Source organism: Cyprinus carpio, chromosome B24 (genome assembly GCF_018340385.1).
Source record: "Cyprinus carpio isolate SPL01 chromosome B24, ASM1834038v1, whole genome shotgun sequence".
Classification (NCBI taxonomy): domain Eukaryota; kingdom Metazoa; phylum Chordata; class Actinopteri; order Cypriniformes; family Cyprinidae; genus Cyprinus; species Cyprinus carpio.
The window spans coordinates 9,570,078-9,597,136 of NC_056620.1; the positions used below are offsets into that span (position 1 = coordinate 9,570,078).

Here is a 27,059-nt window from a genome sequence, read left to right on the forward strand (position 1 = left end):
TCATTTTGAAATGTTCCAGTTTTTAATAAAACAGTTATCTTTTATTTTAACAGTTGTAAGGCATCATGCATGAAAAAGGCATACAAAAGCATATGTACCTCCTTCCTAAATAAAAGGTTGAATTACGTTGTGCAGATTAAAAATATAATTCATTACAAATATATGGAAGAGCTGACTGTCAATCCAAATAAAAGGATCTTATGGCGAAACACAACCTGCTCTCACAGTATTTCATTGTAAACATGAATTCAGCCAAAAAAAAAAAAAAAAAAACATTAGTTCCATGCTTTGACGTTAAGGAGGTTTATCAAAAAGCATGCAACTGAGTTGTAATATGATTTTCACAATGTCAACATCCCTTAAACACAGAGTGAGAGTGAAATTCCATAATTCTTTCAATAATGATTAAGATCATAAAGAAATATATGACTACTAACAGACAAACAGACAGACGGAATGAAGAGTCATGAAGATCCCATCCCCGTGTCGTCCTGTAGAGGGTAGTGTTGACTAGTCTCTGCTGCAGACCGCATGGGGGAGGGACATTTGGTGTTTGGCACAGGAGAGTGCAGGCTTGCTTGTGTTGTGCTATACCACGTTGAAGACCATTGAGAGATACTGCTCGTATGACACCTGGATCCAGCCGTCCTGATCTGTGTCATACCGCCGGAACACGTCAGTTAACCTCTGTTCAAAAGAAAATACACAATCAGTATTAGCTGTAAATCACTTCATAATGATGGACCATTCCAAACCCAGACTTTTGTTCTTCAGCTGAACAGGTAACGCTTTTACATTTAATTACAATGAATGAGAACTCATTGATGATTTTTAACTTCGATAAAGACAAAAGCACTATGAAAGTATAAATAAAAATGTCTATGTGTCATTTTATGTGTCACATATGATTAATGTCTATATGAGTCAAGAGCAATTTATTACGAATCTTCTGAAGTCCAATAATAACTTTATTAGGAACAGGCCAAAATTTTTTGTCTTTGTCTCCAGTAAACTGAACAACTGTAACTCGATCACTAAATCAGTGAGCTGAATTCAAGAAGCAGCTCAGACAGATTCATGAACAAATGATCAAATCTGTAACCAAATAAGTTAATTTTACCCCAAAACTCTTTTTGATGTATGCACAAAAGCTATTTCAGTTTGCAGTAAAAACATTGTATGTAACAGTAACTATGTGTTTCTGGGTACAAGTGACTGAAAATGATGGAGCAGGTTACAAATCATTTAGACTGGTTTTCAAATAGAGAAACTGATTCATCAAGAAAAAAAAAAAAAACTATTAATTCACAAATCATACATCATGGGCCTGGTATTAATACCAGGTATTGGTATTTACACCTGGTATTAAGATCACAAGTGGACACGTTAAATACTGTTGTAAATTGGGTTTAAAGACTAGATGCTTATGTGATCAAATGTGTTTTCGAACAGCCACAAAAGACTGCCTACCCACCGCCCACCCGTCTAACACATGAGCATGTTTTGATAAAGTGCACTGACACAATCAATTCCAACGTTGCTATGTTGTGCCAAAAAAAAAAAAAAGATTAAAAATGTCTGTTATCATTTGTATAGTTTCCATTCGCTTCCTTCCCCTCACTTTTAAGCAGCGTAATGGTTTAATTTGCTCAATCATATTCATGTGCCGCATTTGGCGCACCAGTGAAAGTGATGCAGAGTATAAAAAAACATAAGGGGAGGGTTTAGATCAGTGATATCTAACCCTGCTCCTGGAGAGCTACCGTCCTGCAAACTTCAGTTCCAATCCTGCTCAACACACCTGCCGGTAAATATCATGTAACCCTGAACAGCTTGATTAGCTGGTACAGGTGTGTTTGATTGTGGTTGGAGCTGAAATCTGCAGGACGGTAGCTCTCCAGGAGCAAAGTAGGAGATCCCTGGTCTAGATGAAATCTGAACACAAGTAGTCACAAGAGATGCATTTAAAATGTGTAATCGGTAAAGCGTCTCATCTGACCACCTATGATTGGATCTCTGAAAACGCATGCCTTTTTATGCTATCGGAAACTTCCTACTTCCCACTTCTGAAGTTGTAATTAAGAGTTTGTCATTTTAAAGTGTTTTGTTGTCGGTAAGAACAGAAATCATGGTGGACAGCCTATTCATTCTTCCTTGCTTGCTGGGGACATTGCATCCCATTTATTTGTAGCCATATGAATATTCACATCGATATCTAGATACTCAGCTGACGATTCCTAAATTTATGTCAAATAAATGCTATTTTTGCTATTTCGGACCGAGTCCCAAAACACACTTGTAACCAATCAGCAGTAAGGGGCGTGTTTTGTAATGATAGAGAGAAGAAGAGAGCGCTCAATTTGAGTGCACAGGACGGATATTAGCAGTTCGACTATAGACAGAGAGATGGCAGATAAAAAAAAGAGGAAAATATTGGAGAAACAAAATATTAAAAAGAAGGCTGACGATCAAATTTCGGAGCAGAACTCAAGGAGCAGGAAGGCCCGAAATCGGACTCAGAGGTTGTGTTGTTTCTCTTATTGATAGGAAACGTTGATTTTGTTTTGTTTCAAACAATTTATCTGTGTCGACTTTTGTTTGAATATGCTTTTGTGTCATCTTCACTTGTTTCCATGATTGTCGTTATGCCAGGGTTGTGTATGTACGTGTTGGGCGGAGATATCAAAATAGGGGCAAGGTCCTGTTGGGGTATGGGCGTGTTTGTTTTGGTGCTTTCAAATATACTTAGTGCCCCTTCAAATGGTTATTTTTATATGTCAATATACATGACTGTAATGACATATTTAAAGTTTATGGCTCGCCCAACTCAGAAACTCGGGTATTAAAATTATCTCCAAATTTCCCAGTTGTAAATACGATTAGTCAACCTGTTCATGTCCAATTTCCTACTAGGGGCTGTCAAGTTCAAACTTTGTAATTGTTTAGAACTTAACAGCCCCAGTATTTACATTCATTATATTAAAAAGAGTGGACAGGACATTCTTCGAAAATTCTCCTTTTGTGTTCCACAGAAGAAAGAAAATCATGGGATTGGAACAACCCCATGAATACCGACCGATTTCTGGGTGAAATATCCCTTCAAAGAGATTGCAAATGTTGCATATAACGCAGATCATTACCTGTAGTACAATACAGCACTGAATGAAGTCATCAAAAGCCACTTGGCTCCTCTTCTGACGGTCAAATTTCTCTATCAGTGTGTTGTAGAACTGATCTGAAAGACGATAACCTGTGCAAAGAGAGAAGCGTTTGAAGTTCAGTGTTTTCCTCAAGGGTGACATTAATAATTTTCCATCAGTGGTTCCATCAGTTTATTTGTCCTTCCTCTAATTGGTTTTGTGCATCAGTGCCCTTGCCTCTCATTCCTACAGGATTTTCTTTAAAAACCTCACCAAATGCATCTATCACCTTTCTATTTATAGCAGTCAATAAGCAAGCATTACAAACTCACCAAAGCCGGTGAGAGCCTGTTTGAGCTCGTTCTTGTCGATTAACCCTGAGTTGTCCCTGTCGTAGGTGCGGAAGATGTTCTGCCAGTCTGTGATGTACTTCCAAACACCGGCAAATTCATTGAAGGTAACCCCGCCTTTGTTCTCCCGATCAAACATAGCTGAAAAGAAAGAATTGTGGGAAGGTTTGTTCACATCTAATACTCAAATTCACACTTTGTTGACATTTTATTGATGCTTGGATTTATTGTATTACTTAGTATTATTAAGTGATTGGTTTATCAAAAACACGTATTATGTTTACAAAGAACCACACATACATAACATACTGCCATCAATCTGAAAAGATTGACCATGTTTGAAATGGTCAAAAAAATGTGAAAATGTGTTTAAGAAAGATCACAATTGAACTGTTATTGTGGTCATGTGTATCCACTTGAAATGAGCCAAAAGTGATTCCACCTTATACTGGAGTTAAGAATCATTACACATAGTCAATTATTATTGACTAATTTTCTCAAGAAAAGCGCTGCAGATTTCTGTTGCTTAACACACCAACCTTCCACTTTCTGAGCTACTTTCAATCCAGATGACAGCTACATTTTTCCAGTTTGAGCTGAAACAACTGAACCTTTCTTAGCTAAGTGTGCTAATAGGAAACATTGCAGGTTGTCATGGAGCTCACAAACAAACAGAGGATAATGGGACATGGGAGGTTTTTGTGAATGCAAGAAAATAACAATACTCACATATAATTGATCTAACAGTCACAGGGTTGAAAGGTGTCCATGTACCTTTGGATGATACAAAAACAGATAACAATATAAAATTTAATTATTAAAACAAGCAGAAGCCTGACTCCATATGCCATCACTCCTGCAAGAGAAATGTTGATAAATTGATGTCATGTTCCAGGTAAAAACCAACATGAAATAATCTTCGCAAAGCATTTAATTTCTGCAGTGTGACATATTATATAAGCAAAATAGAATTTTCAATAAAATAATAAAGAGCAGAAATTGATTTTATATATAAAATACATACAATGTTTCATGTTTCTGTCACTAAAATTTAATATTTTGCTAATATTTCCATTTATTAGATGTTTTCCAGTGCTATGTTATTTTTTGGAAATCTGTTAAAACTGATTTTTTCCGCTGTGTGCTGTCTTTGACGTCAATGGAGCTTTGGATTGCTTATTTTGGGGGTATTATAAACTGTTTTCTTAATATACAATTTTTTTATATAATTTATATATATTATATAATATAATCTATATGAATGAATGATTGTGATAGTGTAATATAATAGAGGTTACATCAGCAAACAAAAAGCACTGGTCAAACTTTAATGGGTCTTTGTTGCACAAATAAGAATTTGGAGTTACACTTTATTTAAGATGTTACAGTGTACTTTTACATTTACCTAATAATTAAACACATGCACTTACTAGGGTTCTAGTTAGGATTAGGGTTAGTTGGCTTAGGGTTACATTTATTACTATATTAAGTACATGTAATGTGTAACAACGGCACAGAAAAATACACAATGTAAAAACGTGTGACTTTAATATTAATTAACAACATGTACTTACTATGGTTTAAGGTTGGAGTTCGGTTTGGCTTTGCATTAAGTTACTTGTAAGTATGCATAATTACTGTTATTAACATTGCAGATACATGTAACATATATAACAAGGAACAAGTGTTACCAAAAGGTCCTGCACCTTTTGAAAGCACATGACATTTTAATAATAATAATATATATATATATGAACAAACTCTTAAGAATATTAAACACTGCACAATCATACACACTAAAACCAGGACAACTCATTCAATAGAGTCGGTTTAAATTTCATATCATTTTTAAGATAGCCAGAGGTAACAACACAGCTGGATAGATTCTATTTTTTCCCTCTTTGTAACATGTTCCTCTATTCACTCGCAGTATCCCATGATAGAATCATTAAGGAGTGGCACTGTGGTTATAACATGAGGTAGTAAGAAAGACATTTCAGGTACGCTTCAATAGACACCCTTCACTGACCTTGAGGAACACACTTTATAGTCTATATAGGTCAGTCTCTGATTCCAGCTCAGTGAACCATCCCTTTCTGCTTTGGCTGAAAGAACACTATCATTTGTTTGAGCGTGCTTATCTTAGAACACCTACAACACACAGTGGGGGCGTTGGGGGAAACAACACCAGAAGACACAGGACTGAAACATACAGCTGTGAAACAAAGCCATTCTTCTTCGCAATGCTGAGTCACGGCCTGCCACACACTCACAGAGCTGCTATGAGAGAGAGAGGAAGGACTTGCACTGGTGATGAACAATCAGGCAATCAGGTTATAATCACGATGCTCCTCTAGTTGGTGGGATGGGGATAGTTGTAAACAGAGCAGGAAACAGGAAGAACAGAATGGAAAAAATAACGTGTGTAATGTTTTTTAAAAAGGAGTGTGTTCCTCCCAAACAAGACCACCAAGGTCACCCTGACCATATTAGGTAGGCTATTGGAAATAGTGTGAATAACGTGGTGCCATCTCGGAGAGAGAATGGCTGCTAGTGGCAAGGACTTGAGAGGAGGCGGGTCTGAATTCAGGCACAAAGACGCCCCTATGTGCTGCACACTGGCTCCAGTCACAGCACTGCCTACTCCGGGAGGAATCATGGAAAAACTCACTCCACTAGACAAGTACACAGCAGTCTGCTGCATACAACAACACTGCATATGTTAACACAAGGACTTCTTTTTATATCATATTCGAGAGTCACACAGCTGATAAAACAGCATTTTATGTTAAGTTATGAGCTTGAAAAAGGTACTATATTATACTAAATCCAAATTTTTGATACACCTGCAAGCAGTGAGTGAATTATAAAAATAAAAAAAAATACTGGATGTAAATATTTCTTACAGGTTAGAAGACTGTATTTTGTATAAAAAGTAACTTTTTAAAAAAATAAATTAATACTTTCATTCAGCAAGGGCGCATTAGACTGATCAAACGTAAGACATTTTATAAAACATTTATAATGTTCTTTTGAACTTTCTTCAAAAAGAATCAGGACCAGTTTCCACAGTTTTAATTAGGACAACTGTTTTCAACACTTATAATAACAAGAAATGTTTCTTGATCAGCAAATCAGCATATTAAAATTATTTCTGAAGGATTATGTGACACTAAAGACTGGAGTAACGGTTGCTGAAAATTCAGCTTTTCCAGAACTGAAATAAGTGACATTTTAAAACATATTCCAATAGAAAACCGTTATTTTAAATTATAATAATATTACACAATATTACAGTTTTTGCTGTAATTTTTATTTTAAATTAAATAAATGAAGACTTGCTGAACTTAGGAGATTCCTTTCTTTCATAACAGTTTCCATTACTTCATGAAACCAAAAGGGCAAGACATATTGTTTTTATATTTTCATTTTGGCGGCCTAATGTGAGGAATTTTCTTCCTAAATGTCACCGTGTCACCACATGGAGATCTGAAAAATAATAAACTTCAGGGTTCCTATATAACCTTCTGATGATAAATTTTTCTCAAAGGTCAAAACTGATAGATGTTAGGATCACAGTGGTTTTTAGACAGTTTGATTTGGATCATTAATGTTGCTTAAATCAATGAGGGTCAGACTTTCATTTTTACTTTTCAGTTTAAAGTTGCATTTCTATATACAGTAACAGCCAACTTTCTTTTTAGGTGACCACTGATAAGTCTTAATTTAGGACTAGTAAGCTCAAAACACCCTATTCAGTCTGAACTCTGATGCCATTAACACCACAAGCAACCCTGCAAACTATCCTAAAACAGGCAGCAGTTCACATGCCCTTTAGTCCTATAAAACAGAGTCAACCAAGGCTAAACATGCATAAGCCCTGAAAGCGAGTTTGAATGCTTTCATTTCCATTCATGTTTTTGAGTAAAATCCATTATGCCCTGGTCACAGGAGTGAAATTATAATGCAACATGGCTGGAGCCAGTGAATTGAACGGTTGTGACACAGTAAATCAAAGCTGCCCACTGCCACTGCTTAACTAACAACAATGATGACCTCTGATATAAATCTATGTGAACAGCATTACTCCAGCAAACGCCTAGAGAAGCATCGGAGAAAATCAAGAGTGCATAAATATGTTGAGCCAGCTAAACGACAGAGCTGAGAGGAGAGCACTTTTACTGTAAGACAATCAAATAAAATCAGACTCCCTGAACAACAATAATTAGAGAAAAAGAGAGAGAGTTATTGAAGTTTTCAATAACAGTGCCAACTTGGAGAATTAACAGAAGTGTTAGTTCAACAATGATACTGATTATGTCATTTTCATAAATTTTCATATGGTCACTGTTGTCAATCGATAATACATATAAAATAACAATACAAAATTTAATAGGATAATAAAACTTGTATATTTTAATTAGTAAATATCTAGACTTTAGGTAAATACTGCATAAAACAAGCATCAACTTATTATGTATATCAGCATCTGTCATCCTACTCTGTAGATATAGTTTTCAGGGAATTCATTTTATTACTTTTTCAGGTATAAGAGCTTAAACACATATTGTCAAAGCATCTTTGATTCAGCTTGGTAAATTCAATTCATTTACATGTATCAGTTCAAACTGTCTTTTGCAATTCATCAAAGCAAAACTTGTAAGCTGCCTGCGTACACAGAGGAGACAAATTGTTGAATAAAGTCGTTATTTTTGTTTTATTCACGTAACAAAAAATATTGTCGTCACTTCATAACGTTACGGTTGAACCACTGATGGCAGATGGACTATTCTGACGATGCTTTTCATACTTTTCTGGACCTTGACAGTGTATTTTACTTGGGAGTCTGTGGGACAGTCACAAAGCTCCCTGTTTTCATCCAAAATATCTTAAATTGTGTTCCGAAGTTGAACGAAGCTTTTAAGAGTTTGGAACGACATGGGGGTAAGTGATTAATGACAAAATTTTCATTTTGGGATGGAGTAACCCTTTAACAGTGTCAGGCCATACTTTGTACTCTATACATGGAAAACGAAGTGAAATTATCTGAAATTTCCAATAGTCATCTATAAACTGGTATTAATGCTGGTTATTGCTTGGTATTCCATGAACAAGAACATTTAGTAATAATAGTCAATATGGGCATTTTTCATTTAGCAACAATACTGTGAACATCATTATACACATGGGGAACAATCTTTAAAGATCATCATCATAAAAAACAAAGGAATGATCTTTTTAGTGGAACAAAATTAAAGTATATTTTCGTATGGAAATATCAGCGTGGCACATGTAAACTGTGCTAAATTATATTGCCAAAACAATAGTGTTGATAAAACCATCAGATGACTGTTCCAGGAAAACACTTACTGTTTGAACAAGAAACATGTTTTTCTGCTGTAAGGAAACCTGGTTCCTTTTATTTAATAGTCTGATATTCCAAAATAAAAGTTGTTCAGTGGAAACCCCATACAATAATTATATTTGAGGGACTTTTCATTTATCTTTCAACTCCAGTTGGAATATGTTTATTAGTGACTAAAAAAAAAAAAAAGTAAGAAAAAATAAAAATTAATAAAAATTCAAAATAAAACATACCATTTGATAATGCCTGCTGAAGCTCTGTGTCTGATATTGCCCCGCTCCTGTCTTTATCTACCCTGGAGGAAACAGAAAAATTATGAATTATTTGCTAGCCAAAATAATGTAATTCATGTTTTTAAAAAACTTTTGTTTTATAGTGAATGAATTAAACCATAACAGTGTCTAGAACTGTAATGGGACAAATAAGAAACAGTCTCAGGGTGTGGGCCTGGTCAAATGAAACTGAAAGTAAAAGCTTATATAGAGAACTATTTAGAGACCTTGTGTTTCAAATATAACACTGAAAAAGGTCCATTCATTTACATCTAAACAGTATTCTTTTCCTTTTGAGTTTACATATGGCGCATTTTAGAAAAGTGTCTTGGGAAGCCAGATGATTCGTTCTTTTATATGCTCACATATTCATTCATTGGTTCATTGATGTTGTGAAGGCACGGCCCCATGCTGACATTTTTATGATCCATTTCAGTCAAGACATGTCAGCAATGACTTTAAAAGAGGGAAAGTTTGTCTCACGCAGAGCGGGTTGGCTATTTCTGCTGTTGGGAGTGTCTTTTCCATTACACATATGCCATGAATCATAAAAAGGACACGTTTCCATTACAAGCCTTCTGAGCTGAATTTAAGGGAATGTCATTTCATGTGGAAATTACATGTATTATTTGGTCGGTTTTGTAATAAAGAGATTATGGTTGAAAGGGATTGAGTTTTACAAAATCCTGTGCTACATTATTATGATACAAGCACAAAGCAATATGTCTTAGCACACCAACAAAACCCCTGTATTTCTAGGCAGCTGCTGAAAAAAAAAAAAAAAACATAGAAAAACAGAAGTGACGGGCTAGAGAGAGGCCTCCTCAATAATTTAGACACCTAAAACCTTGAAAGAGAGTCTAGTAGTCTAGGCCATAACCACAGTAAACTGTGAAAGGAATGTCTTGTTGGCTTGTTTATCTAACAAGACCCTGCCCACCCAGGCGATATTTGAACTCGTGACTCTTATTCACACAAGGAATTTTGAAACAACCATCAACTTCAATCAGGCTATATGTAGTGAATTATGATAAGACATGGTTTGAGAACCATTTGATCTAATTTACTAGCTGGACTGACTAAACCACAACTTCCATTCAAGGAAAGTATAATCAGGAACATCTGGGTCACTTTTTCCTAATAGGAAAGTGGGGGAAAAAAACACAAATTACGTCTATATTTATCCCACCTTCACTGAGTTTAGAGTGACTGCCTTTGTTTCAGTAACTGTAGGCTCTCAGATTGAGCTTTTCCCCCTCAATTCTCTATTATATCACAGCGATCAGGCAGAATAACAATCATAGCAATGTAAGTTCATGGGGTTTCAAACTGGGATCCAGGGGAACCCAAGAGAATACTAGGAAATGTCTAGAGAAAAAAAATGCTTTTAAAAAAGTAAAAATAAATAAATCAAACATTTAATAAATAAATTATGCATATAATACAACAGTAGGCTACTATAGGGAATAGAAATGTAATAAATGTAACGCAATAGAAACTAAATATTTTACAAATAATACTTTACACATATATTTATAATATGCATAAACAGTCTTTATACAATAAGTAGCTGTCTTTTACATATAGGATGGGGGTGGTGGGGGGGCTATTTATATAATAATAAACCTCGCAGGAAGATTATCATATTTGTGGGGGGGGGGGGGTCTCTGTTTTCTAAAAAAAAATTGCAAACCCTATCATTATAATAGTAAGCATCCACTTGCAGGTCATATAGGCTACACTAAAGTAATCATAATCCAGCCATAATACGACAAAGTTCACCTTGCATTCCAATATTGTCATGAAAACCCATAAGCAATAAACATACTCACATAAGTCTCATATGTAATGTACAGATCAACGCTGGTGACTCACTAACAACCTTTAGTCATATGACCAAGGGACAATCCTTCATCTGATACTGAGAATATTAGAATATAACAGGAATGTTGCTGTGTTACGTTGTTTGAGTTGTATCTTACGTATTTCTGCGTTTTGACGGCAGTGTAATGCTATAAGGTTAGCGTTTAAACGAGGTCTTGAGTTCAAAACGAAAGTTGAACTATTTTTAACTTGACAAGGAACCTTAAAACGTAACGCTTGTAGACATTGACAGCATAGCGACGCGACGGCGCGATACGTCGTCAGTATGTGTATATAAACCAACAATTAAAATAAATAAATAAATATATTGAAACACAAAAAGATCGCGTCCCGTGTGAACGGCCCTTAAGATTCAGTCTTCTGCAGTGTTACATAATTTATTATTATAAAGACGAGTAACTTAGTTAAACCAAACCAACTCACTCTCTGCTCACTTATACGCGTAAAAATAAGATCATGTGGCTTAAAACTTCGCAAATGTGTAACGTTATTCGAATTCATCTCAAATGCTCAGTTGCTGAGTGAAACTGAGTGAAGTTAACGTAAACTGTCTTGAATGGCGTAATAATGAAAGTCAGACGAGAAGAGTCTGCTATCAGCTGAAAAGCAATCGAAAAACGGCGGAAGTAACTACAAAATATTACAGACATTTGCTTTTGCGAGCTATACATTCCACTACTAGTTTCCCAATGCTTTTCGTATCTACTTGAACGTGACTTGCAGGAACAAGCTCTTTCCTGCAGCGCTTGTCAAATCGACAGGCGTTCAAATGCGGAATCGGTGGTCGTGTTTCACTCACCTCTGAAATATATTCCATAAAAAGGCCTGATCCGGCGGCGCGCTGTTATAATGAGGTGGTCTATACTGATTATGGTAGGCCATGTCCTCTGCTTGCCCCGCCAAAAGATAAAATGTGCTCTATGAGCAGCGAAATTCAACTCGCTTAAAATCTGACTAAAAAATTCTTCACGCAGAGGCGTGGCGTGAAACTCCCCACTTCCCATTAAAAATTCGCGGACGTCACGCAGGACCGCCCCCTTCGTGCTCTCCGGGGACTTTCCGCTGTTTTGATTGGCTCGTCTCATGCTGTTTGCGCTAAATGGGCGGGGCCAACAGTCTGACAACTGGAAAATGTGAAATATTTCTGTTTGACAGATTTTGACAGGATAAATGTATTTTCCTCACAAATAGCAAGGGTATTCAAGCCCTAAGTGATAAATGTTATGGCGTTTGTAGGGTAGCGTAATTTATTAGACATTCTGACTGTCACACAAATAAATAATTTGTCATTGTGTCACTTTAAACCATAAAACATACGTTTGTAAAATTTCAAATTGGTTTTTGATCTGACCGTTATTCTTTTTTTTAGTCATTTATGTCATATAAAGGAAAAAAATATTAAAAAATATTAAAATTATCTAGACCATTGAATGTGTGTCAAAACATAAGCTGCCTACCTAGACAGCACTGTAGAGCCTCAAAACGCGCCAAAATGCTGTCTATGTACGTTAAGTTACGCAGCTCGCTAAGGTTTGAGACGCAGCGTCCGTCAATCAATCCTCACAGAAATAACTGACTGAAAAACATCACCGTATTGATTTAGCGCGTATCTGAGGAAATTCACATTATCTCTTCGTGTTTTTGGCAGAAGTGTTACCAAAGGTTATCAGATTTAAAATTAGATATCGATTGGGTTGAGATTTGTGTAAAACCGAACTCTGAGGTAACGTTAAAATGTTTTATTATCCAAACGTGCTTCAGCGTCACACTGGCTGCTTCTCTACTATTTGGTATGTACTGTAACTTAGTGTAAAAATTATAATGAATTAAACTAACGTTAAATACTAGCCGCTTGTTAAATAAATAAATAACGGTAAGTTACCGTTTTTTCTATGCTAGCTACTAACGTTAGACACGCTGAGGTAAAAAAAAATTGACAACTGGCTAACTTCATAAGTTAAGACAGTCAAATTTAACTCTATAAAATGTGTAAAGTTGAAATAAACTCAATAGAAGGTGTAGTTATATTGAAGCTACAATTAGACACACTATTATTTGAGTCAACAGGACATTTAAGAACAGAGGATTGTGTCAACACATCGAATGAAGTTTTGTTTGTTGAACTTTGGTTGTTTGTTTGTTTTGTTTTCAGGTTGGCAGCTACTAAAGGCATCAGGATTTCCAGAAGAGACTATCTCAAGGTCAACGTCAGGCGAACATGGTCAGAGAAATGTTTCTCATTTAAAATATCACCAGATCAAAGTGGATAATAATCAGTGGTATTGTTTCTTTCATGTGTATTTTGTTCTTTTTCTTATACTTTTTAAATGTTAATCAGTAGGTTGTGTTTGTGTGTATATTTAGTGAGGACATTGTGGATTACGTGATGGTCCAGGTTCCTCCAGTCCATCCCAGTCTTCCCCGGCCCCGTTTCTCTCTTTACCTGTCCTCTCAGCTTCAGTATGGTGTAGTCATTGTCTACCATCGCCAGTGTGCTTTTCTGCTGGGTGAGATAGTCATCATGACTGTAGACGCATTGACTAGTGTAGATAGTACAGCTTCGCTTCACATTTATGAACATTTCTACAACACGCCACTTATTTCAGTCCGACCAGAACCGATCAAAGCAACATGCACAAAAACAAAAACTGTCCCTTGTAAAAATTAAGTACACTTTATAGCATAATATTTAAAAAGAGCACTTATTATGAAAATACTATACTTTTTAAAAGAATATACTTAAGTGCAAACTGAATTTAATGTTTTTGGACACTTAAATGCTGTTATTTGCAATTGAATGAAAATATATTATTGTTTAAATTTATGTTATATACAATTAGCTGAACTTTTTTTTAACCCACTCAAGTAGGACTTAAAAAATGAAAATTTCGTTAAAAAATTAAATGAATCATTTACTCACCTTAACATTGTTCCAAATCTGTATTTCAGACTTTCTTCTGTGGAACACAAAGGAAGATATTTTTAAGAATGTTATATGAATATTATATTTTTTTACCATACAAGGGAAGTCAATTGGAACCCAAACTGTTTGGTTACTAACATTCTTTAAACTTCTTTAAAGCATGATAAAGTATTCAAATATAATGATTCAAAAGGTATTTTACTGTAAAACTTTTAATTTGACGCTATTACAAACTGCTTGTTTTTAAAGTGTACTTAAGCATGTTAAGAAACAATAGTTATGAAAGTGTACTCTTAAGTACATTTAAGTGGTCTTTTATTTTATTAATATTGTATTCTATGCAAGAACAGAATGTACTTTAAAGATTTACACTGTATACTACAAGTGCACATTAAATACGATTAAGCACACTTCTTTTTCACTGGGGATGTGCATTACAAGACCAACAAAACAATTTAAAACATGCACATTGTCATGCATTGAGTGTGTTAGCATAGAACCGATAAGCACCGGTTAATCAGAGAACAATTCAAGTAAGCTAAGATTGAAAGTATTCATCAAAATGACATGATCTCAGAAAATCCCAGACAGAAATGAAGACGCATGTAAAGATGAGCAAACAGATGCATTTTGCTTTAATAAGGTAGCATCTCAAAATAGACAAGCTGAACAAACAGCTTAGAGGTGTTTAATTTATGAGCAGGACAAAACTGAACAGAAATCATTTGAATATCAAATGACCTTAAAATGATGTTTGGACAACAATATTTTCCACTTTGTAGACCAGTTCAGACTCAACCCAAATCATTTATCAAAATTTAACTGCAAAAACAGGCAAGAAATCATCAGGGTTATTATATCAAAATGAGAACATTAACATATGATTTACATATCAATGCCTATTTAATATTCATAAAATGTCCCAACCTGATAAATGTACAGTACACAGAAGTCACCTAATCATTACAGAGGTCATCTGGGTATGAAAGTCTTAAAGGTACAGTAGCAAAAATAACTTGTTTTATTATTAAATTATTTTATCTTTTATTTTATTTAAGCATTAGAGTGAGGTTGTAAAAGTTTATATTGAATTGAATTACTAAATTAAAAACTAAATAAAAATGTTGGCGCAAGAATCCTTGGCTTACATTATAAATAGACAAAAAATGGAGAATATTGTGAATGTGAATTTTTTTTTTCCTACAAATGAATACAATCTTAATATTCCATTACATTATCTGCAAATGTGATTTTACTATACTGAAATAAACTGTAAAATGTTCTGTTTCATTTCCCCACAGAGGAGGTCCAGCAGACCATCGAGCGTTTGCTTCGCTCAAAGAGACACTTGAACATTGACATGCCGGACACTGATAGGTCAGATTCAGGGTTGTCACTGTCATGTTGTGTCACTAATGTAATTCATTCTGACACAGACATTCATATTGTTCCTAAACACCCGTGACAGCTGTTTATATGAATGCTGTTGCTCTGATTCCCCCTGAGAAGCTGTTCTGGGATATTGTTTCCTTCTAGGTTGGTGCTGAATGTCCCTGACACACTGTTCCAGCTGGAGGAGGCAGAATGGGCACTGGAGCCATTTTTTGGAGTGATGGGGGTTGACTGTGAGCCGCCTAGTCCTTACTTGTCATCTCAGGTGATGAACTGCAGCATATACATACAGTTTGCATGAATTATTCATTGGAGTCATATCTAGAGAACAGAATATCTAAGCATCTGCAAAGCAACTGATAAAAACCTCAGACTTCAGAGTTCATAATAGTGAATTTAACTAATACATCATCACATTAATCTCATCCCGACCCTTTTTGAGCCATTAAGCCATGAATTTATTGTTTATCATCAAAGCAGTTTATAGAGGGCTCATCTCCTCTGGTGGCCAGAAAGGAAATTACATCACCTAAAGGTGAGATTTTGAAATATTGCAGCTGATGTGGGTCAAAGTTGCTCTTTATGGTTTTCACCCAATCTCTCCCTGTCTTTCCCTTTCAAGGCCTTGTTGCTTCTTCTGAATCAATCACTATCAAAGACGCAGAGCTGGTGCCTGTGCTAGCAGCAGAGGTGATTTTCACTCTACATGCCTCTCACTCCTCCATACTGGCAATAGAAAACAGATAGAGATCTATATTTGAGTCTGTGTCCGCAGCCTTTGCGAACACCAAACACATGACGCTACTTCTGTACCATTTGCCCCCACAAAATTCATACAGCTCTTTGTGAAGTTTTAGATGAAAACAGAGCATCTGCCCACATGAAGCTTAGTCATGGATAACACCATATGATGTTATTCATTCCTTTTAATCTGTGTTTATTATACCACACAATTCATATGTTGTTTCCCAATCTCGTGTTCCTGATTATATTCCAGTTTGGTGGTGCAGAGTTACCTGAAGCCACGGCTCAGGAGATCGACATGCTCATGGAACAACAAGATCAGTTCCATCTTGGTGGTGAGATTGATAGAAACTGATAGATAGACACTTAAATGAATATTGATCTCAATTAAGAGAGCTAATGTGTCATTATTAGCCATTCACAGGCCCACACAGAATTTTTGCCCACAGAAGTCTGCAGAATGCTTTGCAGATTTCCGCCAAATTGGATTGAACTAACACATCCCCCGCACCTTGTGTGTTCATTTACTAAATATTTTGGCTAATTTGATGAATGCATTAAGTGTAGTACTCTCAGCTCCATTTAATACATTTACCATTTCCATCCCTTGAAATATGACAAGAAAATATATATTTTCAGATAATTACACATAAAATATTACTAATATGCATTGTTACATATATTTACAATATTTTTATATGATCAAAAATACAGTAAAAACAGTAATATTATGAAATATTATTACTATTACTATTAAAATAACTGTTTCAATATATTTAAAATGTAATTTATTCCTTAATATTCAAAATCCATTATTCCAGTCTTCAGTGTTGCATAATTCTTCAAAAAGCATTCTAATATGCTGACTTGGTTCTCAAAAAACATTTATTTTATTATTGTCAATGTTGTGCTGCTTTATTATTTTTGTGGAAACTGTGACGTTTTTTTTTTTTTTTTTCAGGATTCTTTAATGAATAGTTTAAGGAATCAAAGAAATAAATACTTTCAAAAAAACAAAAACAAAAAAAAAAAAAACATTTTTGTGCAGATATTCCCTACAAATCCATCACAGAAAATGCTAAAAATATACTGCCTGCACTAGGGCTGGACCAGAATATTCGATTATTTGAATATTCGTTCAGTGGGTTGGCATTCGATTTTAAATTTCCGGCTCGTGCTGTTCTGTAGTTTATTAAAAGTTTATTAACTCTGAACGTGTCGCGTGTCCATATTGCACCAAAATGTGACACTGCACTCCCTTGGGTCCGCACCATAGACCGTAAAAAAATATGGACGTAGTGTCCGTGATGTGACACTGCACTCCCTCCGCGAAAATCGAAAATGGGGTTGAAGCCACGCCCACCTACCACGCCCTTAATTATGCAGAACTTTAAGGCTTAATATAATTTAAACGGATGAGTTATAAAAAAATTCCCCCCACAGTTGTCACAAAGGGCAAAATTAGCAATATAGACCAAACACTCCCCCGACGCCAAAGTCAGTTTTTTTTGAACCAAAACAAAAATGCAAACACTGACAGACTCAAGCGGCCAGTCGAGATTCCTGTCACTTCCTTTTATTAGAGAGAGAACGCGATATGTTCACCAACACCCCCTCCCTCCGAAGCTTAGAATATTCAGAATTGATTACTACCGGAGCTTTGAAGCTCAACAAATGGTATTCGGACCAGCCCTAGCCTGCACTCATTCGTAACCTGATCACTGAGATCACTTAGACTGTAACTGCCTGCTACAAATAGCATTTTCTATAAGTATTTTCTGTATGTTCTCTCAGATGAGGAAGATAAGGAGAGAGAGAGGGCAACAGAAGTGGAGAAATCAGGAGATCTGGATCCTGGTATGGTCTCTATAGAACAGTGAGTAACACTGAGGGAAACAGAGATAAGAAGGTTAAGAAGGAAGTACAAGATTCAAATTTGGTTAGTCACACAGCACCCAATTCTGATTTGTTTGTCAAATTCTTTTTAGACTGACTGTCTGCACTGTAATTTAGCAAGACCCAAGTGAAACATAATGCATCGATGTAGTTTAATAAATTGTGTACTCATTCACTGCATAGCAGATGCCACAGTTCACTCTATAAGGAAAGAGTGTGCAAACATGGGAGAATTTGAACATTACTGAGCATTTTCTATAATATTACATACAGGTTGAAATTTAAATGACAAAAACTACTTTAAATCAGTCCAAATCCTTTTCAGGTTGAAGTATATTTCATTTCATGCATTCATTCATTCATAAATAAATGAATAAATAACATTTTGATCAGATCTTAGATCACATGTCAATGTGGTTTTGTTTGTGCTTCATGGAAAATACTTTTTAAAGTTTTTTTTTTATTTATTTATTTATTTTTATGGATTTTCACGGTTTTTGCTTTGTTTTGTTTTGAAAATTGAGCAGTCAGGCAGACTCCTGGTTTGGTTGAGACCCAAGAAAACATCAATTTAGATAGCTGTTGGGCCAAATGTCCTTGACCTAAATATATCTAAAATAAAGAATCTGCTTGACTGCACAGTTTAATGGAGCCCGTAATGTTGGCCTGAACTGGCTGCTTGTGTTAACCGAGTTCTCGTGGTTTTTAACCATCACTGAATACATGTTTTCAGACTGAAGAACAGCGAGTGCATCGTGGAAGAGGGGAATGGGCGTCCTACGGAGGTCACCTTAGATAGGGTGGCTATGGAGATGACCCCTCCTCCCATCACCATGCCACCAACCACAGAAGCTAGTGAGAGAGACGTGGCGATGGAGCGCTCCAGTGAGGTTTGTGTGTGTAGCCATGTCCACATTTTCTTGCACATTATGCTCTAGTGTTATATAATCCATATGTGTTTTGAAGCGTGAACGCCTTTGTAGCAAAGGCAGTTACATTGGCCTGAATCCACAACAGTGTGCTCAGTGTCTTAATAACCTCTCGCTCTATCATTCTTTCTCTTGTTTTGTCCCTTTTTCTCAGACACTCCTAGTGGAGCAGTCTGTGCCTCCAAAGAGACGGGGTCGCAAACGGCAACTGATCTTCGCTGACCAAATCACACAGATTTCCCAGGATGCAATGCGGCAACAAATCAACAACCCTCTGATTGAAACTCAATCTCTGGTGGGAGCTCTGTGATAGATAACTAATCTAATCAGTAGTGCTGGAAATCTTTAGACAGCTCATGATTTGATTCGATGTAGTTTCAGGGAGTCACTGTGTGATTACAAAAATGATTCTTGATGCATCTTAATTTTTCAGTAATAGCATATGGACACAAATCTTTAACAGGTTAAGAGTGTCTATCTTATGAAAGCTTACAAAAATATGCAAAAAAAAAAAAAAAAACATTGAAATAGATATTAAATTATATTAAATTAATTATCTGAAAACACTGTAGGGGATATTTTGGGGTATGACAGAATAAAAATATATTTTGCTGTTTGCTTGATTGTATTGACCTTTAAAGAAATATGTCTAATCAGTTGAGAAAAAATGCCAGGAAATAAATTGGCATAAATACTGAAATAAGTATTTATGTTTTTATAACGCTAACTCTTAATTCAGTAATTTCCAAAATAATACATACTTTTAATAAATAAAATAATGTAATACATATTTTTAATGATTTTTTAATACATAGGCCTACTGTTCTAAGTTTTGGTCGATAAGATTGTTTTGATGTTGTTTGAAAGAAGTCTTTTGTGCTCATCAAGGCTGCATTTATTTGATCAAAAATACAATAAAACAGTATTATTGTAAATATTATTACAATTTTAAATAACCATTTTCTATTTTTATATATTTTAAAATTTTATTTATTCCTATGATAGCAAAGCTGAATTTTCAGCAGCCTTTACTCCAGTCTTCAGTGTCACATGATCATTCAGAAATCATTCTTATATGCTGCTTAGCTGCTCAAGAAAGTCATAGATAAATAGAAAGTTCAAAAGAACAGCATTAACTTTTAAACAGTGTAAAAGTCTTTAATCAGTTTGATATGTCCCTGCTGAATAAAAGTATTAATAAAAATATATTAATAAAAAGTATTAATAAAAAAAATCTTACTTACCCTGAACTTTTAAACTGTAGTATGTTTTGCAGTATGATAATGTATGTACATTTAATATTTTAAATGTATTTAAAATATTTTATATTAAAAATTGCAAAGCGTCTGGTTTGCTGGGGAATCTTTTATTTTTCTCCAAATCTATAAATCATTTGCTTATGTGATAAATATGTGATTCTCTTTCTCTAATTCTGTCCATCTGTCTCCAACTTTTTTTCTTATTTTTCTCTAGTCTGACACTCTTCTAAGTATTCCTGCCTCTCGCAAGTCATCAGCAGCAGTTCTGCTCAGCACACCGTGTAACTGTACGTTGTGAAACACTGTGGCCCAGCACCACTCATAAATACTCGCTCGTATATAAAATTGTTTTAATATCATTGGACATAAAGTAATCAACAGAATGTATCATTTTTTATTTGATCACGTATACAGCACAAATATTTATCAACAAACCGGGAAACTACTGCATCAGCTCCTTTAGCTTGCACTGAACAGTTTAGCAAATCATAATAATGAAACCACTGGACCATCAAAAGGCTCAGCAGTTTTATTAGAATACTCTTATAACCACTGACATGCCTCCCCTCCTTGCATTGCAGTGCTCATCCACCCTGACCTCCAGGCACTATGGAAATGCTGCAGCGTTTTTTCCACGCTCCCCCATCCCTCCAGGAAACGGCGGGTGCAGGAGGAGAGTGAGCTGTGGGAGATGGAGAAAGAAAGAGGAACGGAGAGGAGCCGGGAGTCTAGCAGAGAGGTGAAGAAGTCTTAAGTTGCTCATCTGGTCATGTCAGACTCAGAAACCTGATCTTTCAGAGTTCAAGGACATGATCTAGTGGATAATTTTTTTCTAACATATACACTATTGGTTCACCCAAAAATGAAAATCTCATTATCATATACTCGTGATAAATTATTATGTACTCATCCACATGACACGAGGGTCTCTAAATGATATCAGAAAAATAATTTATGGCAGAACTATCCTTTTAAAGAAGTGCACTTGCACTGGTGGTGTACTTCAAATCTTAAAAAAAAAAAAAAAAAAAAAATACAGATATTATCATTCTAATGAAATATAACTCCATTTGAGTGTACTTTACGAGTGTACTTTCACGACTTTGTTTCCTAGCAAGCACACTTAAAAGGGATGTTTTAATTTAGTTGTGTTATTTACATTTACATTATATTTAAATTTTGTCACTAATCAGACGTTTTTATCCAAAGCAACTTAAAATAGGCAATAGAAGCAATCAAAACCAACAAAAGAGCAATTATATGCAAGTGCTATATTAGTATGTTATTATAGTGTTATATTTCAGTTTCACAAAGAAACGTGCAGCATTTTATCCAAGCAATAATAAAAGGACACATTTAATTTATAATTTGTCTTAAATCTAATTTTGAAAAAAAAAAAAAATTATAATAAAAAAATTGTGAATCGAATTATGAGTTGAGTGAATCGTTACATCCCTAGCATTCATTTATCATAAAAAGTGCTCCACATGACTGAGAAGTTAATAAAGGCTTTCTGAAGTAAATCGATGCATTTGTGTAAGAATAATATCCATATTTAAAACTTTATAAACCGTAATCTCTAGCTTCCGTAAACTGTCGTACACGTGTTGACAATAGAACGCCGTCCCAGCAGGTGACGTAGTATGTAGGCATAGTGATGAATGCTGAAGCCCAATGGATAGAACAAAACACCGGTCACAAATTAGAAATACAAAATGAGGATTTGTCGAAAAAAATAAAAAATAAATGTTGGAGGATTTTGATTTACGCCAAGAGGAGATTGGTTTTCCGTTGCTGTAAACAAAACTTGGTTCTCGTGAAACTAGCATATTCTCACCGGAGCTTACACTCCGCCTACGTCCTACATCATCCACTGTGAATGCGAGTACAACAGATAGCGAAAGCTAGAGATTACAGTTTATAAAGTTTTGAATATGAATATTTTTCTTACACAGCCTCTTTGCTTTGCTTAAAGGGTACCTATTACGCAAAATCCTCTTTTACATGGTGTATGGACATAAATGTGTGTTGGCAGTGTGTGAACATAACCACCCTACAATGATAAAAATCCACCCACTCCTTATTTTTGAATAATAACTCCTGGAGCCATGTGGAGCACTTTATATGATAGATAGATGCACTTATTGAACTTCAAAATCTTAACACCCATTCACTGTCATTATGAAGCTTGGAAGAGCCAGGACATTTTAAATATAACTCCGATTGTATTTGTCTGGAAGAAGAAGGTCATATGCACCTAGGATGGCTTGAGGGTAAGTAAATCATGGAGTCATTTTCATTTCTGGGTGAACTATCCCTTTAAGTACACTTTTAAAAGTGCATATTTAAAAGCTTTTACTTTATAGTAATTTTAAAATTATTGTTTTAACCATCTGTTTTTGTGCTTTAAAGAAGCTTTTATTAAAATCTAAAAGACAAGCCATACTGAAAAGTCTCTCAAATAACAAGAACTAGAACAGTGACAGGAACTTACTTGCTATATGTTTTAAAAGTTGTGTGTGTGTGTGTGTGTGTGTGTGTGTGTGTGTGTGTGTGTGTGTGTGTGTGTGTGTGTGTGTGTGTGTGTGTGTGTGTGTGTGTGAGAAGAACTACTGTTTGCTGTTTGCAAGCATCAACATTTAATTTTGAATGTTTTTTTCTTTCTTCTTTTGCTTTTTTTGGCTGATGATGGTATTTTCTGATTTATTGAAATAGAAAAGATATCCAGAATCACCTCTGTAAAAACTATTAACGTCAACAAAATGAAACAAGAATTTTGAACTTGGGCTTTATCCAACGTTCAGATTTCTGTTTAGGAAATGTATGCAAATTAAAGAATATTTAAATAGATAGTGCCTCATTTGTGTATTTAAGTGTCTGGAAACATTACATTCTGTTCACGTATTCTTTTAAAATATCTTATTGGTAGCAAGTACTCTTAATAAAAGTATACTTCTCTAGAGAGTCCTTAACCCACTTCCCTTTCTGTGTGTTTTGTGGATGTTTAGGTGGTCAGGGAATCTGGTGCGGCTGCTCTGGCTCTGTCTGAGCTCTCAGGTGAAAACTAAATCCTCTTTTTCATAATAAAATCAATGAGATTTCAGTGTGAAATCACACCTGTTTTTTTTTTTTTGTGTGTGTGTGTGTGTGTGATGAATATATAACACACCATGTCCAAGCACTCTTTGCTCAAAATGTCAATCAAACTAAAGCTTGTAGTCCCATCAGGGATGAATGAATGGCTGATATGGCTATGTGTGTGTGTGTGTGTGTGTTTGTCCAGCTGGTTCAGACGTGCCGCTGGATGTGTCTAAAGGAGACAAGTCTCAGAGTGACCTCATCACTCCCACCAGCAGATGGTAAGACATATTAAAAGAAAAACACAAAATGCATTCTTAAAAAAGAAGCCATTACTAAACACTGAATGCCAGAACATGCGTCATACTCAGGACTGCAGTTTTACATCATACGATCTTACTGGCATTCATTGTAACAAGAACACTGCTGGTTCAGGTCAGCATGAAATCCTGTGAAATAAACGTTATGTAAACAGGTCTCCTATAGAAGAGGCTCCTGTTTCTATGGAGGTGATATTAGAGGAGCATGTAGAACTGCCACAGGGAGAGACAGAGCTTGAGATGGATGTCATCACCACTGCCGAACTTCTCCGGTTCGTTGAGAAACTTACTATCTGAACATGTCTTTGTGTGCATAACTGTCTGGTGTGATCAGATCTTTTTTTAGTCATTCTTTCTGTCATACAGACTGATCAACAGCTTCATCAAGCGCTTTGGAAAGGTTTGCTTTCACTCACTGCTTCCCCCAGAGCCCGAGCGCAGCACTGCAGCTCATCTGTTCTACAAAATTCTGGGTAATCTAGTTTGTACTGAGTAGATGTTTGTTTTTACTGTTTCACAGTATATATGTGACGTGATCTGTTTGTTCTACAGAGCTGCTCTGCAGTCTGAAGTTAAGTGCACGTCAGACTGAAGCGTTTGGAGTCATCACCCTTACCATGAACCGTTGAACACACACCTAAGTGCAAACATACGTGCTCTCAAACATGTTGAAGCTGTTAGATTGTTCTAAACTTTTGCTGAGTGTACACACATTGTTATGATGAGATATATTAAGCAAGTTCAGATATCAGTTTAAATACACAGTTTGTAGTCTTGTATTCATAACAAACAAATATAGAAACGGTTATAATATTTGTGATGATTATGAATTATCAGTTACTGGGATTATTATGTTAACAGTTGCATGGTTTTAGATGTAGAGTGAATTGAAGTTTATATTACAATGACAATTTTTCATGTTTTTAACTTTTTATGATGGTTAATGTGTTCGTTTTTAACTTTTTATATTTTTGTATTATATTTTTACCTTTTTATATTGAAGTTAATTAGCTGTTCTCAAGTTATGAAAAAAATATTAATTCATTTTACAGAATATAAAATGTATATATGAATTTGTGAAGTTTTGGAAGTTGTGGAATACATATGCTGAATGATTTTGTCTCAATGGAAGTTGCAATATATGACATTAAAATGTAATACAATTACTGTTTGTATATATTTTCTGTGTGGGGTCTGTCAAATTGTTTTACATACATTGATTTATGTTACTTCATACAAATTACTTTTCTTATAGACCTATTATTACTATATTACAGGCCTGCTTAGTATTTACACTTTGTGTACATAGTAGTGTACATTTTTTTTTAAACAACTTTACCACATCTAAGGTAAAGATAAATCCTTAAAGTCAGACTGTAACAAAAGTAGAAATAGATTTTGTACTTGATCATGTCTGTCAGTTCAAGATCAAGTTATGGTGTTTTAACTAGTTCAGTTACTCCTATCAGTTTTAGTCCAGTAGAACTACTGTAGCAATTAACTTTGTTGACAGTGATCTCAGACAGGTCATGATGTCATGCCTGGCTTACCTCACGCTGTTAAACTAGAGCCGTGAAGCAGTTATCACAAATGTAACACCAGCCGGCAACAACGACAGAGGACCAGAGCAGCACACTGGACACAATAAAACCCATGCCAACCTCTGTGCTGCACTGATTACAAAATATGAGGAGTGACGTATGCAAAACAGACATATATGATTAAGCAATAGCTAGCATACAGATGAGGAGTCACGGTAAAACTATGAACGGTCAACAACAGCTTCACACCGTCCTCAGACAACCACCATCCCAACCCATAGCACAGATGCTGGGAATTTCAGATGATCTGTGAGAAATCGTTTAATATTTGGCTTTCTCATGATCAAGGGAATCCCAATAAGTTGTTTATATTACCTGTCATATTGATATTAAGAATTTCATATCACAATTATGCACATAATCAGAATGTACATTAATGGGTGTAATTAATTGTTGGCAAGAGCACAACATTTATATTTAGATTAATATTTACTGTAGAACTTAGTGAGCACAGCATAATGGAATGTTGCGTATCCTGAACAGCTTGTATTACTGGAAAAAGAGGACAGAGGTTCAGAGGCCACACTTAGACTCGTGCCACACGACCATGAACATGCAGAGTTATGAGGTGACATGTTTTCTGAAGGCATTAAAATGTGGCACTTAACTGTAAGCACACAGTAAATCGCTCATTTCAAGTAATCACCTGTCAGACAGGGGGAAAAAAACAAAACATGCTTAGAATGTAGCTGGGTTAGGATCACTTGAGATAAATCTCTTCCAGAGACAGCAAACTGCCAAGCAGAAAATTCTTGACCTTCAAGTATAGAATGATTCAATACTTTTTGTTACTCCAGCACTTACCTGTTTGGTGTAAAAAAAATTTGTAAGAACATTGGTATCTTTACATAGAAATATCTGTGACATTTAAAGGGTTAGTTCACCCAAAAATGAAAATTAGGCTGTGTTTTACTCACCCCCGAGGCATCCTACAATTTTTAATAATACTACTACTACTGGATTCGTGTAGTCAGTTTTATATAAAATTTTGTTTTTTATTTTTAGATCTATAATTGCAGTCAGCGGGTGTTGCATTGCTTCAGTCCAAAAGATGTGAAATAAAAAGCGCCCTTCCATAAAAAAAAAAAAAGCTTCTCACACGGCTCTGGGGGGTGAACAAAGGTGTCCTGTAGCAACCGATGCATTTTTCTAAGAAAAATATTCATATTTTAAACATAACAATCACTTAAATCTAGCTTGTGCTCACTGTTGTAAACAGAAGCAGTTCCTCCGGACAGCTTTGCGCATGCACCACTCGGAAGTGACGCACGTGGAAACGCAGTGGAGAGATCAAAACAAAACAATGGTCACTAATTAGATATACAAAACGAGTATTTGTAAAGAAGAATGTCGGAGGATTTCGATATAAGCCAAGAGGAGACTGGTTTTCTTTTGCTAAAGTAAGGAAACTTTGCTTCTTTTGATCCTGTAAACAAACGTTGAGTTGTTAGATTTTTGGTCGTGTGAGCAAAGGTTGGTTTAATTCGTTGATGAATTGGAGACGCTGTGTTTTTGTTTTTTTAATGTTATGATTAATTTTATTTTTTAGTTAAATAATATCATTAATATCATTTTTATGAAGGGAAACCTCATTTATTTAGTCTGTGCAAAGTTGTTTACTTACTACTACTTGTTAGCTATGTACTAACTTTAAAACCAATATTGTTTTTTTATTTTGTATTTTTTATTGCAAAATTTGGTGCAACATTTCACGAAGGGAAAGAGGCATTAAGCAAGCCTCACAGAGCTAGTTAGTTGGTTCACAGAATAAACTTAAGTTGCCCACAAAAACACTGGAGAGGTGGAAGGTGATTTGATGATTTAATAATAAAAATAAAGTTCATGTTGTTATTGTTATTCGTCTGACTGTGTAATAATAATAAAACTTAGGCGTCGCATTACACAC

At 35.3% G+C, this 27,059-nt stretch overlaps 2 protein-coding genes across 4 annotated transcripts; one reads left to right on the forward strand and one right to left on the reverse strand.

Moving 5' to 3' along the window:
- LOC109049575 (programmed cell death protein 6-like) lies at positions 1-12,020 on the reverse strand. Of its 2 annotated transcripts, XM_019067222.2 has the most exons (6): positions 11,811-11,996; positions 9,089-9,150; positions 4,220-4,264; positions 3,473-3,631; positions 3,141-3,250; positions 1-687 (listed from the first exon to the last, which is right to left on the reverse strand). In XM_019067222.2, exons 1-6 carry the CDS (start codon positions 11,891-11,893, stop codon positions 589-591), a joined length of 558 nt encoding a protein of 185 aa, XP_018922767.2. In that variant the 5' UTR covers positions 11,894-11,996; the 3' UTR covers positions 1-588. The 2 variants fall into 2 exon arrangements, with proteins under 2 accessions (XP_018922767.2, XP_018922766.2); XM_019067221.2 differs by lacking the exon at positions 9,089-9,150 and having other exon boundaries at positions 11,811-12,020.
- A 494-nt stretch (positions 12,021-12,514) lies between these two features.
- Positions 12,515-24,438, forward strand: rec8b (REC8 meiotic recombination protein b). Of its 2 annotated transcripts, none has more exons than XM_042752269.1 (18): positions 12,515-12,801; positions 13,164-13,232; positions 13,376-13,518; positions 15,236-15,311; positions 15,471-15,591; positions 15,804-15,861; positions 15,949-16,016; positions 16,324-16,405; positions 17,865-17,946; positions 18,700-18,856; positions 19,050-19,190; positions 20,369-20,441; positions 20,736-20,893; positions 23,163-23,211; positions 23,438-23,513; positions 23,708-23,824; positions 23,919-24,025; positions 24,105-24,438. In XM_042752269.1, the coding sequence occupies exons 1-18, from the start codon at positions 12,746-12,748 to the stop codon at positions 24,179-24,181; spliced, it is 1,710 nt and encodes a 569-aa protein (XP_042608203.1). In that variant the 5' UTR covers positions 12,515-12,745; the 3' UTR covers positions 24,182-24,438. The 2 variants fall into 2 exon arrangements, with proteins under 2 accessions (XP_042608203.1, XP_042608205.1); XM_042752271.1 differs by having other exon boundaries at positions 15,807-15,861.
- The last annotated feature ends 2,621 nt before the right edge of the window (positions 24,439-27,059 follow it).

Bases quoted from the DNA above. Each gene is read 5' to 3' on its own strand.
- LOC109049575 (XM_019067221.2), bottom strand. From the start codon at position 12,015: ATGGGAAGTGGGGAGTTTCACGCCACGCCTCTGCGTGAAGAATTTTTT. The intron at 4,265-11,810 runs GTGAGTGAAACA...TATCATCCAAAG, and splicing joins TTATGGAATATATTTCAGAG to GTACATGGACACCTTTCAAC. The intron at 3,632-4,219 runs GTGAGTATTGTT...CTTTCTTTTCAG, and splicing joins GACTGTTAGATCAATTATAT to CTATGTTTGATCGGGAGAAC.
- rec8b (XM_042752269.1), top strand. From the start codon at position 12,746: ATGTTTTATTATCCAAACGTGCTTCAGCGTCACACTGGCTGCTTCTCT. The intron at 16,017-16,323 runs GTGATTTTCACT...ATTATATTCCAG, and splicing joins TGCCTGTGCTAGCAGCAGAG to TTTGGTGGTGCAGAGTTACC. The intron at 23,212-23,437 runs GTGAAAACTAAA...GTGTTTGTCCAG, and splicing joins GGCTCTGTCTGAGCTCTCAG to CTGGTTCAGACGTGCCGCTG.